This window comes from Tauraco erythrolophus, chromosome 8 (assembly GCF_009769465.1).
Source record: "Tauraco erythrolophus isolate bTauEry1 chromosome 8, bTauEry1.pri, whole genome shotgun sequence".
Lineage (NCBI taxonomy): Eukaryota > Metazoa > Chordata > Aves > Musophagiformes > Musophagidae > Tauraco > Tauraco erythrolophus.
The window spans coordinates 36,649,497-36,670,228 of record NC_141472.1 but is presented as its reverse complement, the minus strand read 5'-3'; the positions used below and the strand labels follow the sequence as shown (position 1 = coordinate 36,670,228).

The following is a 20,732-nucleotide window of genomic DNA, read 5'->3' as shown; positions in this document are numbered from 1 at the left end:
TGCCTTCTAGGTGAAACAACTGAGGTTTCTTACACTGCTGAGGTTTTTAGTAAAAAATCATGCGATGGAGAGCGGCTCAGCAAGGAGGATGACAACGTTCTCCGTAACTTTTTAAAGTTTTTAAAAGGCTTTGGCAAGGCAAAACAACATTTGGAAGGCAGAGTCCGCCAGAGAAAATAACTTTTTTAACGGTATGCAAGGGATATTTTTAGGAAAAACATACCCTAAAAACTGGAAGCTGTTATCTGCTGATACAGTTCTGCTTCTAACGCTAATGGACTCAGTCGTTTCAGTACTTTGCCACCAAATCCCATTCTGACGAGCCCTCCAGCTGGTGGAAAAGTTCTCTCTATTTTATGTTTGGTTACTGTATTTATGAGGATGGGTAGGTGGCAACATTTTAACTCAAATATCTTTGAGCACAACGTTTTAAAAGAGTATTTGGATATTGGTGAGGGACAGAAAGTCTTTGGCATAGTACAGCGGGCTGTGTGGCATTTAGAACACATGGTGTGCAAGGCTAGCAGGAGAATAGTTGGGATGTGAGTCTGAGAGAAGACGCGGAGGAAGTGAAAAGCTGTAGCTACGGGAGGAAAGTTAAGGACTTGAAGCATCGCCGCATGTACGTGCAGTTCTAGTGCCTATGGCACAGTGTCATGTAACACTAAGTCCCCAAGTAACTCACAGCACCAAGTGAAGCGTGCCTGTGTGGTTTGTCAAGTGCCAGATGCAGATGTGTGGGCTTCTCGGATTTAAGGCAACACACTCAGCTGTCCTGTGGCCACAGCTGGAGTGTTGTGTTCACTGAATATAACACCTTCGGCACTGTAAGGAGGGAAGAACTTTGCCCTTTTTGAATGGAAAAACTTCATCACTGGAGCAGAAACCCCGTATCCCACCATCTCAGCGAGTAATTTCAAATTACAGAGAGAACCATGTCTTTTCAGCATGTAGGAGCTGCAGAACCACATTACATACTGGCTCAGATGTCACAAAACATCCTGCAGCTCGTTTGCTGGAGTCCCTGGAGGAATGGTCCACCACTGCTCGTGTACGAATGCCCAGAGCAAGGCAGAGCTGTACAGAGCTAATTTACAGTGAGCCTGCTTGGGCACAGTGTTAGCACAGCTCCTGTGGCCTGGTTACTCCAGGCCATTTCTCAGGAGGGCTGAGTAGCTGAAATAAGCAGAGCGTTGATAAGACCACCCCGCGTTTGGTCTCAGCCCACCCAGCTTGCTCACCAGTATAGTCCCATCGCACTGCACCATGCCTTGCAGGTACGCCCTGAGCACTATAATGTCTATTTGCCTGTGTCACTGAAGATTACATAAGGATTTAATAGACACTATGGCTCTTTGGTGTAAGTAGGCAGATCCTTTAGTCTAATAGGAACCAAAAGTACATATTGCATACAAGTATCATTTGCTAGTGATTTCCCTGAGTGGAAAATGTTCTGAGCTGTTTTTCAAAGGTTTGACAGATGGAGCTGCTGTGATGTGCAGCATGGCCCAAAGTGCACTAATGTTTCTGCCATTTGTAACCAGACGCTCTTCAGTCCTCCATCTTTGGAAATAAAGCTTTAGGTTTCATTTCTCTCTGTGTTGAATTAGAATATTATAATAATACTGTAGGCCAAAATGGAATCCAGGGCACATTAACAGCAACAAATGATAAATATTAGTAATCTTGTGAGATAGTGTAATTGCTGTAATGGTAGAAATTATATTAGTAATAAAAGACAAGCTAAAAAATAAATTGGATACAATAAACATTGGATTGACTCAATCAAGATAAGAGCAGTAGGGCAGAGAGGTATTCAGTGAGCTGTTTGTTTTCTGAAGCTGGAAAATATTTTGACTCCAAGAGGAGCATCTGATTAGCAGAGTTAAATGAGATGAATAATGCTCTAATATTTTTGTGAATTGTTTTTCCAGCTGAAACTTGCCTTCCTCATCTATAACAGTGATATGTTTTGCATAAAGCACTCAAACATCAATGCAGAGAAGGGTAGGAAATGACTGGTCTTTTAGTATGAGAGTTCTCTTCTTAGTAGAATAAGTTACACAGCTGATGGTAGCAGGAACTGTGGCAATATGCTGAAAATATGCTGGTATTTTTTTTTTAAGAGGATGCTTTTTCTTTTCGTATGTACACAGACAATAATATCCTAATCAACATACTCTTTGAAAAAAAAGGCAAATTTTATGTCAAATATCTGCAAAAATCATATTGAAATATTTTGCAGGTGTTCATAGTTTGTTCCACAAGCTGTTTTCATCTCCCAAAAGTGATTCATCTTTTATTTAAACGAGAAATTACATGGATTTTGTGCAATGTGACACACATTGTCTAAATCCTTAAGAAAAATATTGGTGAAATATTTTTTGTGAACTCAAACACTCTAATTTATAGCAAATCCCAAAGTTAAATATTTTAATTCTTACTGTATTTTTAGGCCCTGGTACATGAATTTCAGGCCCTGTGCAGCATCCATATTATTTTCATGGAAAGTAATGTTTGTATTTGGTAAGAGAAATAAACATAGGATTCAGCAGGCTTATTACCAATAAAGTGACACAGGGAAGCTTAAGAAGTTTTTAAGATACAGTTGTGTAATTTAAAAGTTTAATTGTCTTTCACACAGGTTAAGAAAATGACATGTTTTCATAGCACGTCAGAGTCCTCCCAGCCCAAACTGCCGATCAATCCATCAATGACTGAGACACATCCTGATAACTCCGCTTCCCTTAGTGCCCCCTTCTCTGGCTTACCCCATTCTTTGTCTGATAATTAACAGAGGTCACTAAAACTTTTACATACTATAAAAAGCTGTATCCTTAAGAACTTCCCGTAACTACTATAGTGTTATTCTCAGCAAATAAAACCTCAAGTGATTATTTGAAGAATTAGCTGAATAATTGCCAGTCAAACATTTAAAAGTTATTTTTCTCACCTTCTATTACATATGCACATATCCAATGGGTTATTGAATGCTTTCTAAAGCGTACTGCAAAACAAGATCTCAAATTGCTTGCAAGCTGGAATTGCTATTCTATTTCTATTCAGCATTAGAATGGAGTGGAATGGAATGGAATGGAATGGAATAGAATAGAATAGAATAGAATAGAATAGAATAGAATAGAATAGAATAGAATAGAATAGAATAGAATAGAATAGAATAGAATAGAATAGAATAGAATAGAATAGAATAGGAGTTGACTCTTTCAGTTGGAAGGGACCTACAACAATCATCTAGTCCAACTGCCTGACCAATTCAGAGCTGACCAAGTTAAAGCATGATATTAAGGGCATTGTCCAAATGCCTTTTAAACACTGACAGGCTTGGGACATCAGCCACCTCTCTAGGAAGCCTGTTCCAATGTTTGACCACCCTCTTGGTAACGAAATGCTTCCTAATGTCCAGTCTAAACCTCCCCTGGCGCAGCTTTGAACCTTTCCCATGCATCCTACCACTGGATACCAGGGATACCTTCTCCACTTCCCCTCCTCAGGAAGCTGTAGAGAGCAAAGAGGTCACCCCTCAGCCTCCTTTTCTCCAAACTAGACAAGCCCAAATTCCTTAGCTGCTCCTCATAGCACATTCCTTCCAGCCCTTACACCAGCTTTGTTGCCATCTTCTGAACGTATTCAAGGGCCTTCATACCTTTCTTAAATTGTGAGGCCCAGAACTGCACACAGTCCTCAAGGTGAGGCTACACCAATGCTGAATACAGCAGGATAATCCCTTTTTTTTCTCTGACTGGCTATGCTGTGTTTGTTTGATGCACCCCAGGATGCAGTTTGCCCTCTTGCCTGCCAGGACACACTGCTGACTCACATTGAGCCTGCTCAACCAGCACCCCCAGATCCCTTTCTGCAGGGCTGCTCTCCAGGCACTCCTCTCCCAATATATACTTTGCCTGGTGTTACTCCATCCTAGATGCAGAATCTGGCATTTCAACTTGTTAAACTTCATCCCATTAATCATAGCCCAGTGCTCCAGTCTATCTAGATCCCTCTGCAAGGCCTCTTGTCCCTCAAAAGAGTCAACAGCACCTCTCAGTTTGATATTGTCAGCGAACTTGCTAAGGCTGCATTCAACTCCTACATCCAGATTGTTGATAAATATATTGAACAGGACTGGCCATGGAATTCAACCCCGAGGAACACTGCTGGTGACTGGTCACCAGCCAGTTGTAGCCCTCTTCACAACCCCTTTGAGCTCTGCCCTTCAGCCAGTTCCTCACCTCATGTGTCATGAACCTGCTTATCCCACAGTTGGACAAGTTATCCAGAAGGATGCTGTGAGAGACAGTATCAAAAGCCTTACTAAAATCCAGAAAAACTATATCCACTGCCTTCCCTTCATCCATTAGGCAGGTGACCTTATCATAGAAGGATATCAAATTAGTTAAATAGGGCTTTCCCTTTGTGACCCCATGTTGACTGTGCCTGATGATTGCATTACTGGATGGATTTGGGTGGATGAAGAGTAAAGCAGAAGTGGGTGGGAATGAAAAAATTAAATACAAATATATTATATTGCTGAGCATTATAAAATTAAAATATTAATCATGCAGTAATACTCTGTGATATTTCTTACAACAGGAGTGTCTAAACTTCACCAGGACACTATATCCACAGAAGAGTTACCAGATTGGGAAACTTGTTGGTAACACATGTACTAAGATGCAAACCAGATTTGAAACTTAAGACCTTTTCAGATAATGCCTGAAACCAAGGAAGAGAAGTAGCTAAGCAGCCAGCACACACTTCCTGATTGCTGTTGAAAGAACCGCAGAGTCTTTCTTGTGGCCTCTGATCGGTAAAAATATAGGCAAGTTTTCTCAAGCTTCATTTCCTAATGGCTTTGCCTAAATTTGTATTTAGACACTTCAGCTGCCCAGTTTTCAAACGTGCTAGAAATTTGCAGCAATTGCTGAAGTCTCTGTCATTCATGTACTTGGATCCTGTGAAAATCATGGTGTTCATGTAGGTGCTTGAAAATTGGTTTAGATATTCTCCCTCTATCTGGCAGAGATCTGATCTGTAGCATCCTACTTCTGTACGTTGGCTCTGTGGGCAATGTCATGGAACCTCAGCAGGCTTTTTCCCCTCAGTTAAAAGGAAGGCCAAATACTGTGTATTTTTTAATCTAATCCTGCAGTGTTACAGTTAAGATCCTATCATAATGAAACTCTTTCTACTTTTAAACCCATTTCTTTATTGCATTGTCCATACTATTGGAGTATGAGCAGCTGGCAAATGCTAAAACTATCATCTATATAATTTTATAAAATATTTGTATTATTACTATTATTGGAACATCATCCTTTCTTTTCATGTTTCTGAGAACCACTATAACAAGCCAGGGTACCAGAGAGTTCAACATTTATAATCCAGCATTTCTATTAAAATAATCCATTGTAAAAACATGGAATCTGTATTATAACATCATTAGTAGCACAGTGATGAAAACAGAGGCAGCAGAGCAAGCCAAAGAACAGCAGTCACCATGTAAAGAGCTGCGTAATGTGGAGAGCTGTAGCCCTTCCCCTTAGCTGAACAGGCTTTGGAAGTTCTTTTTGCTCGTGGTAGTCTCATCACTTGTGGTGGTGATGCTAGAAGATGGAGTGTCTGGCTGTGTAGGAAATTTAGGTATGAAGACATTTATCTTTTTGTCTTGTTCTACAGGGAAAACAGTATTTCCTCACATTACATAAAAACTACTTGGTTGCTCGATTACTATCTTTTCTAAGTGGAAAGGGAGCTGATGATGATGGCACCCACTAGTGTCACATGCACTGCATTTAGCTCACCAGTGTCCTTCTGTCCCTGTGAAAATGTCTGGGAACCCACGCATTGCATTCGCCTTCACAGCCATACTAAGTAGGGAATGCTCTGGACTTGGGATTTCAGTTATCTCCTACCATTCCTGTGGGAGATAGAGTTTATTTTACCTCCATATCCTGTTCCTCCAGAAGATTGTAAGGTATGGAGTCCGGATGTTGAAAAACAGAAGAATCCAGATTTATAAGTGCATCATTATATAGATAATTACTGTTGTTATTTACTCAGGGACAGCAACTACTCGGTATCCGTAGGTCCTAGGACACAGGGCACAAACAGAAACATCTCCATAGGCTCTGGATAGCAGAAAACCCCTGAGCTTTTACCCAGAGCAGTCCAATAGAAGTAAAATCACAGACAACTCCGATTGATATATCAGGGTCTGGCTTGCTGTTGCTGCTGCCATTAGCATTTGCTAACCTGTGCTAAGCCAATTTTGTGAGACAGTTGGGAGTTTAGCAAACCTATTTCAGATTGTATTTTGGAAGAATCTCGAGCATGGGGGAAACTGGTCATGTTCTGTTCATTGCAGCAGATGGTATCCCATTTGGTGTTTGTTAGCTTTGTTTGCAGCTCAATATTTTGTTTCTAGGGGAACTCAGTAAGTTAAATAATTTATCTCTCTAATGCATCAAGAGTCTGATCCAAAGTCTACTCAAGTCAGTGCAAAACATTTGATTAACTACCACATACACTGGATAAAATGCCAGGTCCTGTATGTTGAAGAGCATTTCAGATGCTCTCTAGTGAGGAGAACAATACAGGCCTCTGACTTGCCACAGAGAATTTTCTGCCAGCAAAGAAAAAAATAAATATTCACATTGTGACAAAAAGCCTAGCAGTTAAGAGTGCGGGACTGTGGAGATCAGGGTGATGTTCTGGCTGACTGTCCAAATTGCTAAACCTCTTCCTATTAAATTTCCCATTTTTAAATAAAGAATATAAATAACACCTTCCAGCTGCATTTAGAATTTAATTCAGTATTGTTTGCAGGCTGCTTTGAAGGCTTTGAAGGCCCACAGCAGTGCTAAGCAAATAATCATTATCACTTAATATTCTCATCAAGCATTCTTACTCAAGATGGGATCTTGCACTACAAGGGCTAGGGAAAAACACATCGCCCCTCTGCTGAGGAATTTTCAGAATGTCAGAAGCAAATTCACACCCTAATCCTGCAAAGAGTTTTGCATGAGCAGAACTATATCACCTTCAGCAGTCCTGCTGTCCATACAGGGCTCCTAACTATGTCTGCACACAGAGGAAATTTTTATTCCAATCTTACAAGTATTCAAATCCTAAATAATTTAAAATATTGAAGAAATCAGCACTTCAAAGATTTTTTTGGTATTCCAATAAATATCTAATGCCTGTTAATTTTCAGCAACACTTTTCAAATTATTCATTCACTAACAGGGCGTGGGAAGTGTTTTATTTTCTGTATTTTTATCCAAGTTTCCTGTATGTATCATCTTTGGTCATTCAAAAAATGAGTGCATGTTAGCTCTACAGTGTGCCTGCATGAATTCCAGTTGTATTTTAGTCCTCCTAGTGGCCTATTATATTAACAATATTATAATCTATATTTTAGGCATAGGAACATCTTCTCTATTATCAGTATCTCACAACCTTGTGCAGCATTAATACTGCAGTAACACTTCTGTGTTGCTCGGGTCAATAAATCTTCTAAAGCATTTGTCTGATAAATCTGTTCCTGTGGCTGGCTGTCACTTCACGTACACATTTCTTTATTTATACACAAATTGTAGCAAAATCAATACAAAAAGTACTACATTATTTTGTCACTGCAGGAAGCCCACTGTGGGAACAGGAGCCTGTCCTGGTTCCTCACACTGAATTCCTTCTTTGATCATTCCCAATAAGTTTTCTCACAGCCAAGCAGGGGGGTCAGATCCCACAGAACTGGGGTTTCCAGTATATATTTTCATATATGCACTTCCTTTGTCTTAAAAAGCCTCCGAAGCCTTGTCAAAATATCACCTCACATTCTAAGAGAGGACTTTGATAGCCCAGATGGACTCAGCACAAACATTTTCCAGCCCTTTAGATCCTGTTAGCTGCTTAACCTGAACCTTGCTGGTATCCAGGGAAGGCAAAGGTGGAAAGGCAAAGGTCTGTCCAGCAGACTTGGCCTTGACTCCTTTCTGTTTTGAGGCTGTGCCGCTCACAGAGGGTTTGCAACCACTAATACATCCAACCAGATCCAAGAGAGAGACATTTTGTATGCCTGGCTGGACCACAAAGTAGGATAGAGGTTCTCATGACCAGAAGCAGATTTATCTGAATGATGAAGCAAACAAATCTAAACCCATAAATTAACTAAAATTCCCTCGGATCACAGTCAAATGATATGTGTATTAATCAAAATGCATATCACTGCTTTAATTTTGTGAGGAGGCAAGTTGAAGACTTCATAAATCTCCTGGCTGTAGGCATTTCCATCTGCATCTCCAGCAGTGGTCATCCTGGTGCCCAGCATTACTCTGCTTAATTTGCAATGTTTCTTTTTGATCGTCCTTTAGAGCTGGGCAAAGGAATATCATCTGCAATCTGCATTTATGACATGAATTGCTTATTCCCTGCATGTAGCCCTGTCTCTCATTTTCTTTTGGATTAATCCACACAGTTACTGAGTCACAGCCCAGGACTCTATCCTTGAGTTGTCTGGTAAACATGAGATTAGTTACAATCTGTATTTTTTCCATCAGGGTATATTTTAGTCCACTGGCTAAATTATTAAATCTAATCTCAGCCTGTTTCCGTTCTCAATGTTGTCACCACGAGCACAGCCACAGTGCCTTCTCCTGATAACCATGGCGGACGCCTCAAACAACATGGATTCTCACAGGCACCAGGCATACCGCAGTGTTTGAACATACACCAGGCATGCCATAGTCCATAAATCAAATGAGAAGGCCTGTGCCTTGACCCTGGTGTCTCACGAGACCAGTGAGAGGGCTGAGCAAGGAAGCACAGTCATTACAGTTACGGCAGGTGGATGCAGGCGGGATGGCTTATGTATTTTGTATACGCAAAGTTGGCATGTTAAGAGCGTGAATGGCTGGCCCCAGCCATGGTAGTGGTCAAGGAAAACTGCAGCAGTTGTGGAGGTGAGACCAGGGAAGGAAACCCAGAGAACATGAGACCTTGCTCCGGTGCTTTTTTGATACCAGGAGCACATCTGTGGGATATGGACAGCACAGGAGTCACAGCAGTGGAGTAGTATGTCAAAGGTGAAGCAGAAAATCTTTGTGACATAACCGACGAGGCCTTGCAAGTAGACACAGCGAAGAACTCTGCTCAGCCACGGGTCTCTGAGGTGCCTTACTTGCCTCAGATCATATCACCATGCTTCCCAGTCCCGCTGTTTTGGCACACTCCTTCATCTTTCCTTGTATAAATGGTGAGGAAGTAGTTCTTGCTCTCCTCACGGTTTATGCCACATCCTACCACGTTCCATGGTCTTTACTACTTTGTTGTCTCTTTTTCTTCCCTTGTTCAGCAGATGTTTTTATGGTTCTTGTTCAGCTTTCAGCGGGTGCAGCTGCAACACCTTCTTACAGTGAACTTCTGTGAGAATAAGCATAGGCTTGGGTCACGGAATGCTTTCCTGAGCCATCCGCACATCAGACTTGGCACGTGCCTGTGGCCACGCACACGAGAAGATTGCAAACGCTCCTCCCCTCTCCAGCACCTTGAGCGGGGCAGCCGCGCAGGCAGCACCTGCAGCTCCCTGTGCTCTTGCAGGGAATCCAGGAGCTCCTGCCAACGGGCCCGAGTTAACCAACATGTCCTCAAGCACATCTGAAATTCAGCCATGAATTTCTCAGCTTTTAAATTACGTTTTTCACTTGATTATCTTCCAGCGTTTTTTTTTAATTCTTGATTAGTTTTGGGTTGGCTATTTAATACATTGTTTGGTTAACTAATTCATGTAGCTGTTTATAATTATTGCCTTACTATAAAATCATCTTAATAGAAGGTTGGTTGGGTTTTTTTTTGTTTTCTTTCCAGTAGAATAACAAGTTGTTTTATTATTCAAACAAGGCTTACTTCCTGCTGTTTTCAATAAGATTTTTAATAAATATGTAAATTTAAGAATTAATTTACTGCATACGTTTGGCAGCATGATTCTTGAACTGACAAAAGTTTGATGGATTGTAAAATTATCCTCCATAAAAATCATCAGTCATAGTAAACAGAATTTATCAACCTCTGGTAATTTTACAGCTTTTTCTTCATCTTATCTTCTGTTAGAAACTCACTTAAAATTGATTATAATATAGTATGTTTCTAGAACCGTAATTCATTCATAGATTAATTAGATTTTAGGTTAATATCCCATCATGGTATAGGACATGAGCCAACAGTGTTTTCCAGTTGTTACAGAACTGCAGTAGAGAAACCTTGATTACTGTTCCCATGTGGTTTAACCGCCAAGACTAATCACTAATCAAATTCAAATGACATAAAATGGAACATCCTTCATAGCATTTATTTTCTAGCTGACTTATACTATGGGCTCTTTATTGATACAACTTGGTGCACTGAAATGAACTAAAAATTGCAAGAGAGGATTTATCTTTCTACTTTAATTTGGTTCTGCAGCCTGTATCTGAAACTCTTGCTCAGATTTTTGTGCATGTTCTGCCTCTGTCCCTCAAAATATTCTGCCCTACAAAGATGAATTGTTTGCATAAATTTAGAAAATATGTGTAAATAACTGTACTGTTGTGTAAGATTTGATGGCAGATGGACTTAAACATAGGTTTCCATTCTGCAGTTGAATTGCTTGAGTCAGTGCTGAAAATTGTGCAGATCATAATGCCAGCTAAAGAGGTGGCAAGTGCAGTCATGTAACCAACATCATTCTTTGCATCTACCCTGTCCCAGTTTTCTCTGATTGCAAAGGAACTTTTGTAGTCTCATTGCACAGGGTCAGAAAACAGTATGCACGTGGTTCAGGCTGCAACAGGTTTACTGGGAAGGCAGCCTGGGCTACAGCCTCTTCCTCTGCTGCCTCCAGGAGCACTTAAGAATGCAACATGTGGCATAATTGCCCAGCTGCATCCCCTGACCCTCACTTGTGGAGGGTGGTGTCCACATCCTCATAGAGGAGGGCACACCTGGTGGATTTCATTAGTGCCTTCCAGAGGCCAAGGGTCACAGAACGTGAAAGAAGTGGCAATGGTTTTTGGTTAGATTCATTAGAGGTAAGAAAAGTCTGATATGTAGAAAGTTGATTAAAATCTGGAGTGGAAAGGAGAATAACAACTTTAGGCTCCTAAAATAAATGATTTTTGTTGGGGTGGGGTTTAAACATGCTAATTTACATTTTTTTAAGAAAAAAGATCCTGCTTCCAAATGTGAAAATTATCACCTCTGTGTTTCTGCTCGGTGAGAGCTTGGAAGAGGTATCATTCTGATGTGCATGCACCATGTACACGAACGTGGAGGCTCCCTCCGCAGTGGCTAAACATGCTGTCATGCAGAGGTGGACTGATGAGTCTAGAAAGACAGATTGTCTCTTCCCAGCTGTCCTCCTCAGAGGCTAAAAATGAGAAAACTATTTGCTGTGGAGCTCACTCCTTTGTCTAAATGACCTCTATGAATCATCTTTAAAACTCGTAAGAAGGGACATTCCCTTTCTTTCCTCTGCAGGTCTTTGAACAGAGATTCATACTCTGAATTCCCGTGCAGACAGCACAGCCCTCTTAGTGCATACAACAAGCTGATTTTCTTAGCTAGCAGAATTATTTCTACATGGTTTCTTCTTACTGTTGCTTTGTTCTTGATGCTGCCACATAACATTGCTCCTTCTCTGTCTGCTGCTTCTGCCTTTTTGCCCTTAGGTCAGTTCATGTACCTTGGATAGTCACAGGCTAACCCGAAGTGAATCTAGAATCTCAAAAGAGAGGATTACTAGTGTGGAAAATCATTGCCCACTACCAATTACCATTTGCAGTACAGTCTTGAAGTGCAATTCCGTTTTCCATCAGTATGCCGAGTGACTGACATACAGCCATTACAGGCCAGGAACTCAGACATCACTAGAGAGTGAGAGGATAAGTGTCTGTGTAATTACCAAAATAAATAGTCTTGTTCAAAAAAGCCAAAGGTGGAAGATGAAGACAGGTAAGAACACAGCTAATACTTAGGAACTGTAGTCTGAGAATAGTTCAGCCATACAGAAAAATGACCCCGATTACTGAAAACGTCACTGAGATTATACATTGTATGAGTACAATCCTGAATTTGCTGAATTTGAGAGGAATTCTTTGCTACAGTCTAATGTGGGATTGAAATCTGTCTCTTTAAGAACTGCATTTTGTGTTAGATTTAAAAAATCTTTTTTGAACTACACTTTTTCCCCCTTCTTGATTCAGTTCAGAGTAAGTATCCCAATTTAATAAAAAGAAAAAATCCTCCAAACATCTAATCTAGGATAAAATTGTAGCTCTTTTTTTATAAAGCCCCTTCTTTCTTGAAACAATCAGCCATACTTTCATCAAGGTAAGGACAACTACTGTCACTCAGTAGTACAAACCTCTGTATACTTAAACGCTCTGTGGTGAAATACAGTCTGATGAAGACTTAAATGGTGAAGTTACTTCGGACTGCATAGTTCCAGTACCATTCAGTAGGTTATCACTGGTAACATAACCCTCAACATAATTCTGTCAAGGGATAGCATTGAACGTCAAATGGTTATGTCGAGTTCAATAACTTTGTCTGCAATCTTATCTTTCAGCATGAATTTTTTTTCACTGTGATTTTTTCCCATCACTAGAAAATCAGAACAATTTTGTTATTTAACTCCCTCTACAAGTAAAGCTAAAATGATCTCTGAAAAGTAGTGTATCCTATGCACGTCTTGTTCATTTTCAGTCTGTCAGGTTCTAAAAGCTGAGTATCGACTTCCTTTCTCACCATGGATATTTCTTACTTGATGCCTTGTGATGAGCCTGTGATTGCAGTAAGCATTGCTTTTAGTGGGTAGGTTCCGTCCGTGAGAAGCAAAATTGGTGATTCTGTCGGTGTGAACAGAGTGAGGCCCTGCTTTACCTTCTGGAGAAAGTACCAGTGTTTAATTGCTTTTCTTTTTAATAACTCCCCTCAACACACTTGACTGAGCACCTGCATTGTGACCGTTTTCCACGGTTTTGCCACTTAGAATTCTAGTTTCTTACTCCATTTTAAATAAACTCTGTCCATGCATAGTCAGTGCATCCAGTGGCCATTCTGAGGCCAATGAGAAAACAGCCGTATTTGTGGCATTCGGTTCATAACTGAGCAGAAGGTAAAAAGCTAGATGTACCTGACCTGGAAACTGGGACCTGGAAAATCATCTCATCAGATTATGAAAATTATGCTTCTGAAAGCAGAAAGCTCAGTTCACTAAATTACCTTCTATCTCCTAAACCATGCAAGAATTCAAGCTATAGACAACGTCAGTCTCAACTCCTGTCACCTGTTCATTAAGCAATAGCTGTTTTGTCCAGGTCTAGAATCATACACGGTTCATGCTAATCAGCTTTATTTCCTCTAAGGTAATTTTCTTACAATTCAGTATCATCAGAAATACTGTCCTTGTGATACTAAAACTTAAATGTATTTGTAGATTGTTACACTCTTAAATACAGTAGGCAAGCTTTGGTTCTGTTGTGGTTGCTATATTACCCATAATGCCATAAGTGGATGATATGTACTTATGTATATATGGCTTTTCTATAAACTGCTGAACAGACTAATGAACTTAAAAATACTTCATATCGATGCACTTTTTCCCAAGGAAAGAAACTGGTATCTTGAAAATCTGATGGTGTGTCTTTGAGAATGTCATTGTCTGATACAGCAAAATAATCGTGGGATTTCTGCTCAAGTAGAAAAAAAAAAAAAGTGATTCATTATTTCAAAAATTATTTTACTGTCAGTCCAGAAAATAGATGAAAGCTTCTGACAATGTATAAGGGAGAGCAAGGCTTAACTTATTATTTAAGGTTATGCTTTAAAGAGAAAGAAGTTAAAACATGACATTTTTAGCTCAGCTGTAATACAGCAGAGGTCATGCAGTTACAGCTTTCACCTTTGTAGTTTCCTGGATGTGGCTGCACAGCTATTTTCACTGCAGTGTTACCTGTCCACCTGGTGTTAAATGAGATCTGGAGATTGTTCACTTTCCACCGAGAGTCTACCATTGCATTCTGTCGTGGCTAGCTGATAGAAAGCTACTACCTGGTAGCTCAAAACCAACCCTTTTTACGTTACACCTTTCTACTGCAAACTGATCATGTAACACCACTGAATTCAGTGGGAAGTTACTTCTGATTACACCAGTATATCTCTGATCAGAATACTGCTCCATATCTCAATACACCTATTTTACAAGAAGCTGTGAACATATTAAAAATGTCCTGCTAAACAGGTTATATATATGCAATCTATGTAATGCTGCAACTGCGTATCCCGCTTAGACCCATTGTGTCATAAATACAAAGCAATTATAGGACTAGAAGATATCTAAATAGGTAAAACTCTGAATTTAAAATAAGAAACCGTGGCATTGTGTGATCAAGTTTGCCTTGAACATATGCAGACAAAGTAACTAACAATTTTTTAAAAGGTAAAAATCTAAAAAATTGTTTTCCGTCACAATAAAGTTTTAAATAATAACTAAAAAATAAAAAGTGAACACACTTTGTATCTCCTATTAGAGATCAGATCTGAAATGAAAGACCTTGAGTTATACAATTAAGTATTGATTTTTTTGATCTATATTTAATTCTCGTAGCAATTTAGTTGTTTTTACCCAATAGTGGTTTGCAGTTATACTTCACTTGAAGCAATGCCCTTCTTGCTTTTGTGTTAATCTAAAAACTAAATTGCCCAGTGCATGAGAGACATAAATAAAGTTCATTTTATTCTTGTGTGTAACTGATTCTGAGCCCTTTAAAGTGCTGGTTTAACTAAACTTAGACAGCTGGAAAATACGTTTATCCTGCAGAATGGTTCATTGCTAATTCTGGGCTCTGGCATGCCTTACAAGCATGGGCTGCCCTCCAGGCAATCAGAGCTTCTGCATGGTACCATACAGGAGAAGCGGACTTGCTGTTGCATTCCTTTCTGCAGCTGTGGGGTCCTTTGGACCTACGACCCAGCCCATCCTTCCCTGCTCCTTCTAGCAGACCTGCAGAGTCTTTGTGCCATTCAGAACAGCCACGGTTGAACAGCTGCAGTTGTGGCTGGTCCTTGACCACACAGCACTGGAAATGCTTTCTACCCACATGTAACCTCTCATTTTTAAAGTTTAAAAAAAATCTAATTTGATGTATTAATGTAGAAGTAACACCTATTTATAATGTATCAGTGTAACTGCAGGCTAGTTTTGTTTTCCTAATTTGCTGTGCTTGAAGTGACATGCCAGATTTTATTATATCACTAATGGGTTTTAGTTATTCCCTTTAGGATGTTGCCAACAAGGAAACATTATTCTGATTCATGACTCATGGGTTTATTTCAAAGTGATGTGACTCATGATGAATGTCTGTAGTGTCAGATAGAGTTTTTCCTCCTCTGACAACTTAGTCACTGCTCTCAGGTGGTGTAAAGCACCCTGTACTGACTACCTAAGAAACTCCGGTGGTGGGAAGCTCTCCACTTACACAGAGTAGAACAACAAATGCTCACAAACCCTGAGGCTATAACAGTATGGACTTCCTGTACAAAAATATAGTTAGTATAAGTAAAACAAACTATACATTGATCTGCTTTAGGATGATAGGCTAATACTTTTACAGAGGCACTGTGAAAATCACAGTCCTTTTCTGCACTAAGCCTTTTTTCTTTTTTTTTTTTTCTGCTTAGACCAAAACCTGTGACTACATCTTTTTATCTTTTCCCTTAAGTTAAACATGTAAGTAACCACACCGAATGCAGCAGACAGCTTATTTATTCATGGAATAGATGCAGAGTAGTCAGCAGCAAAGTCAACACCTTCAGGCTGAAATGGCTTTAAGTATTACTGCTGAGGAGAATCCTGTCTGAGAGCAAGCACATACTCTTGGTCCCATCTTGGCTCTCCTAGCAACACCGAACAAAATCACCAAGTCCTTTTTTCTCCTGCGGTGATAAAACCACCTGTTCATTGTGCAGAAAGTCACTACTAAGATAGGAAAGATTGGATTGGAACCCGTGACTTAGAGGTTAGGTGCTCTCTACACTATCACCAAATCTCACGCAGTTCTTGCAGACACAAAATGCATCTTATCTGCTGCCAAATGTTCCTATCTGCAGGAAAAGCTACTGATTCACGTTAGTGTGACTCTCAAATGCATTAATGAACTAATTACTTTAAAATGCACAATACTGGCATCTTTGGGCTAATGCTTGTTCTTTGTTGTATCTGTGACTGCTGAAGTCAGTAACAAATCTACATGAACAAAACTCAAGACACTACTTAACCACAGACACAATTTATCAAACAAATTCTAATAACAGTTGCTTTGGTTTTGCCTTCAGATTCATCTAGCAGCTGTTGTGACTGCAGTGAAAAATAAGAAATTTAATTAAGGATGAATCTAAATAAAAACTCTTTAGTAATTTTTTCAAAATTGTATCTATAGTAACTACAGAAAAAATGCTTAAAGCACTTGGGGTAACGCTTGTTCTGACATACCAAGTTTAAAGACATTATCAGTGGCTTTTCAACTCTAGAAATGTACGTAATTTTGTTACTGTGGGAGAAAATCATTTGTTGATTATACAGATTCTTACATTAATATATCTGCTTAAAGTTTCCTTTATTTTTATTCATGGAGCTCAGGATGTGAATGAGTTTTCCTCCATGTGTCAAGGACTAGAATACCATATTTTAACTTTCTAACTACAAATATATTTTTATTCCATATACGATTGAACAGAAAATTTAACAGATTTAAGTGCAGCTGTACTAATAAAATTGTGAGATAAGACCATATTGTACATATTGTACCTCTGACATCTGAGTGCAGTTCTAGCATATTAATATTCCCTACCAAAAGTCCCATCCAGATGACCCCACATTCTTACCTGATTATAAAATTGGCAGTAGGTGGCCCTAGCTCCTAGAATAATGCTATGCCTGAAACAGTGTGTTTTAGCCAAACAGATTACACCTACATCAAATGAAAAAACAAAGTATTACTTTTGACAGCAAATCAGCATTACCTTTGCATACTTCCATACTATTGCAGTAATGTGTTAAAAAAAGGAAAAGATTTAATTTTTTTTTACAAAAGGATGTAACTAGGCATTAAAACATCTAAAAAGAACAACTATATGTCCAAAAATAGCCGTAACTTAATTTTGAATTCTATCTCTTAGTAATAAATTTTGCTACAACAACTTTTAGAATTAGTTTTTCCTTTAATTCTTCATGTATCGCAGATGTACGGTTCACTGCTCTGTGTATCTTTTGCCAGGGGCTTTCACTGATGGGCCTCACTTCAATCCACTTCATTCAATTCAATTTTTTTACTTAAAATTTTTCGAAAATGCTATTGTTGCCTGCCATCTCTCTAGTATGAACTATTAGCCATATGTTAAATGACAAACTAGGGTGTGCTTGTAGGATTGTAGTCTAGGTTGTGCTTGTAGGGTATAGTAAATTGTTGATACTACATATATGCAGAATATACCGCTGAATTCACTCCAGTCCGTCCTGTGGCTTAACTCTGTCCTTCAGCCAGCCAAAGATCCTGCTCTTATTTCGATACTTCATCTGGACCGCTCTGTGCAGCAAATACTGTAGGTGTCTCTGCTCCTCCTGTCCAGGAGTTGAAATTGGCCCCATTTGAATCAATAAAAGTTTTATCATAGACCTTACTGACACCAGTATTGACTTCTTGCAGCCCCAAGTCTGTGCTAAGCAGCCATATTCAATTTATCTAAAGAAAAGCTCTGAAGTGGGAAAAGTATACAAAAAGAAAAACCATTTAGTCTCTCATACAATAAAGCATTTTAGGTTTGGTACTCTGAAGAGCAAAAAGCGCTAATATCTATGTTATTGATGCCGTGTCTGAGAATTTTCTCATCTGGCCTACAGGGAAGCGAAACAACTGCTTCAGTAATACTGTATAATATTTTAAATGAGGGCAAAGGGAAGAACAGTTTAAGCTGAAATTGTGGAGAATTTCTATTCAAGGGTCCTAAATTTGTATGTATTCCCGTCACCAAGGGTCATATTCCTCTATTTCAGAAAACATTGTAATTACAGATATTGAAGACCTTAGTTTTAACTGTCATCTAAAATCAGAATCTAACATAACATCCCCTAAAACCTTTTAGACTGAAGGTTAATTAATGAACCAAACAGAAAATTTTCATTTACTAAGACTTCGGCTAATGTCCTGTTGCTTTGCCTAAGTTTGTTTGAAACATCCGATAAAAATACCAACCTAATCCAGGCATTGTTAGCTTATGAAATAAGACAAGATCACAACATGAACAGTCATTAGACTGGCATTTCAATTTTTATCTAACTAGCCATAAAAACAAGCAATCAAACTGTGTAACAATTTGTCTTCCTCTTGCCCAAGATTTCCAAGGAAGCACAGCAGGCACATTTGACTTCCTTGAAACTTGAATTTTTCAAAAAATTCTCATGACCCTTTACGACTGCGTATGTGATGACCCACATCATCCATACGTCTGGCCATGCTGTATTTTCAGTGTGCTTAAAATACCATTTCATTTTCTATCTAACCCAAAATATTCATGTCTTGGATCAACAGTAATTTACTGATCCAGTCTTCGCTATCTGATGGCAATACCAAAAATGAGGAATGGCTTGGACTCTGACAGCGTATCTCTACATTCTTGCCTCTGACCTCTCCGAGAGTCCTATAAAATGTTGAATGTTATCTCCTATTTCTGTGACAATATTATCTGTACGAGGAGTTAGTTACAGAGTTGGAAATGCCCTGTGTATGAACGGCAGGTCGTTTTTATTGAATGCACCCTACGCAGTTCCCTGACTGTTCCTGGGTCAGATCTCTGATTGAAAGTACCCGTGGCTAACAAAGGGATAAAATTACTCTTGTACAATCCTACTGTGCGTTTTTAATATAACGTGCTAATACATCGTCTGGTGTTCCAGCAGAATTACAACGCTTCTCCGAGTAGGCCTGGCCAATATCTGATTGATTCTGGTCTGTGGGGACTGGCCCAGTTCAGTGTAATTTCCTGTCTTGTTGCCTTCTTGTCTATTAGGGAGGGTTTGGGTCCGTGGAAATCAATAGGCTTCCACATGCAAAACGTGAGGTTATTCTCTAGCAAGTTTCATTTGCGTCTGTAATTTATGGGAAATAATATTTTCTCCTCCAAACATGTCTATGCACCTTTTTTTTAGCAGACTCCACACTCTACTTAAACAAATACTCATTTAAACGTACCCCTCGAAGTATTCTTGAAGGAGAAGATAAAAATTACTGTCAAGATGCGGGAGGTGCTTAACACATGCATACCCAGGGTCTGCTACTTAAGATGTTAATAGCACTTAACTGTTTTGTAAATGGAGTCCTGTTTGTCTCAGCAGAATCATTAAAGTTATGATTTATCCGAAAATGGACATTAATGTTCTATTTAATTATAACGGAGGTTTAAGCATCTAACAATCTGTTAACCCTGTGAACTTTGGAAAGACAGAAATTAATGGCGTGCAATAGAATAACTTTATTTTTATAAGAAACATGTTTCTAATATTTCCCTCACTTATTACAGAAATTGAAGCAAACTGAAGAAACAAAAGAGGATTCCCCGAATAGATTATCTAAAATTTCCCTGGAGTCTCTCAATAAATTTAACAGCAATAACGTACTTTTATTAGAGAAAGAGAAGAACTGTCTGAACAAGGTTGAAGGACAAAAGGAAGAAAATGGAAAGAAAGAAGCAGCGTCCTTAAATAGCTCGGGTAGGCATGACACGGACAATTTAGAATCCTTGAGCGATTCCCTATACGATAGCTTCTCCTCGTGCGCCAGCCAAGGCTCCAACGACGTATAGAGACACTTTCCAGTGGGCTGTGACCGCGGCACGTACTGGAGCTGAAGGCGAGCGGGGAGCAGAGACGGTTGTTGAGAACTCTCACTCCAGATCGCTGCGCTCACCGCGGGGTGTTGTGACTTACCACGACACAGCAATAAGAAAGGCGGGACGGCATCGCGACGCGTGAGACTCAGCGCTGGGCACAAGGAACGGTGACACAGAATAAAGTCTTAATTTTGCACTTTTGTGAATATTTGTACAGATGTAAATATCTTGGGGAATTATATTTGTAGGGATGAATGACGCAATAAATATTAAATTGGTGCTATGCTCCTGTAACGGCAGATTACTAACTTAAAGAAATTGATGTTAATATTAACAGGAAAAATGAGTAGATTTTTTAAAAAGATTTATAATTGTTCTAGTCTTAAAACTGTATGTAGAAACACTGCGTTTGCATCAACCTGAGCCTGCCAAATTGTCTGTAACGAACTTTCTTGGACTCCCTTTTACAAAACATATTTTGGTTTTGATTCTTAGTGCAATTCCATACAGGCGTTCTAGGGAAACGTGCATTTCAGTTACTACAGCTTCACAACAGGCGTCTTATTTGGAAAGGGTTCTGGCTTTGGGCATGGTGAGAAAATGGATAGATTAAAAGGCCTGATACTGCTGGTGTTGACTTCATAAATCATGTGCATAAGTTTGAAAGATCAGGGTCAGAGTAATTCACCGCTGACACAAACGGGAGTCTTGCCTGAACGAGAACTTCACAAACCGCCCTTCACTTCCGACTGCAACATAGCTTCTCTGCTTCCACCCCCTCTGTACCCATCAATTTC

General features: G+C 39.4%; 1 protein-coding gene across 2 annotated transcripts in view; it reads left to right on the top strand.

Moving 5' to 3' along the window:
* NCKAP5 (NCK associated protein 5) overlaps positions 1 to 19,908 on the top strand; it is a 374,281-nt gene extending 354,373 nt beyond the window's left edge. For both annotated transcript variants that reach the window (XM_086615799.1, XM_086615797.1), the window contains exon 19: positions 19,627 to 19,908. In XM_086615799.1, coding sequence (XP_086471925.1) covers positions 19,627 to 19,908 — 282 coding nt within the window. The remainder of the gene's footprint in view (positions 1 to 19,626) is intronic.
* The last annotated feature ends 824 nt before the right edge of the window (positions 19,909 to 20,732 follow it).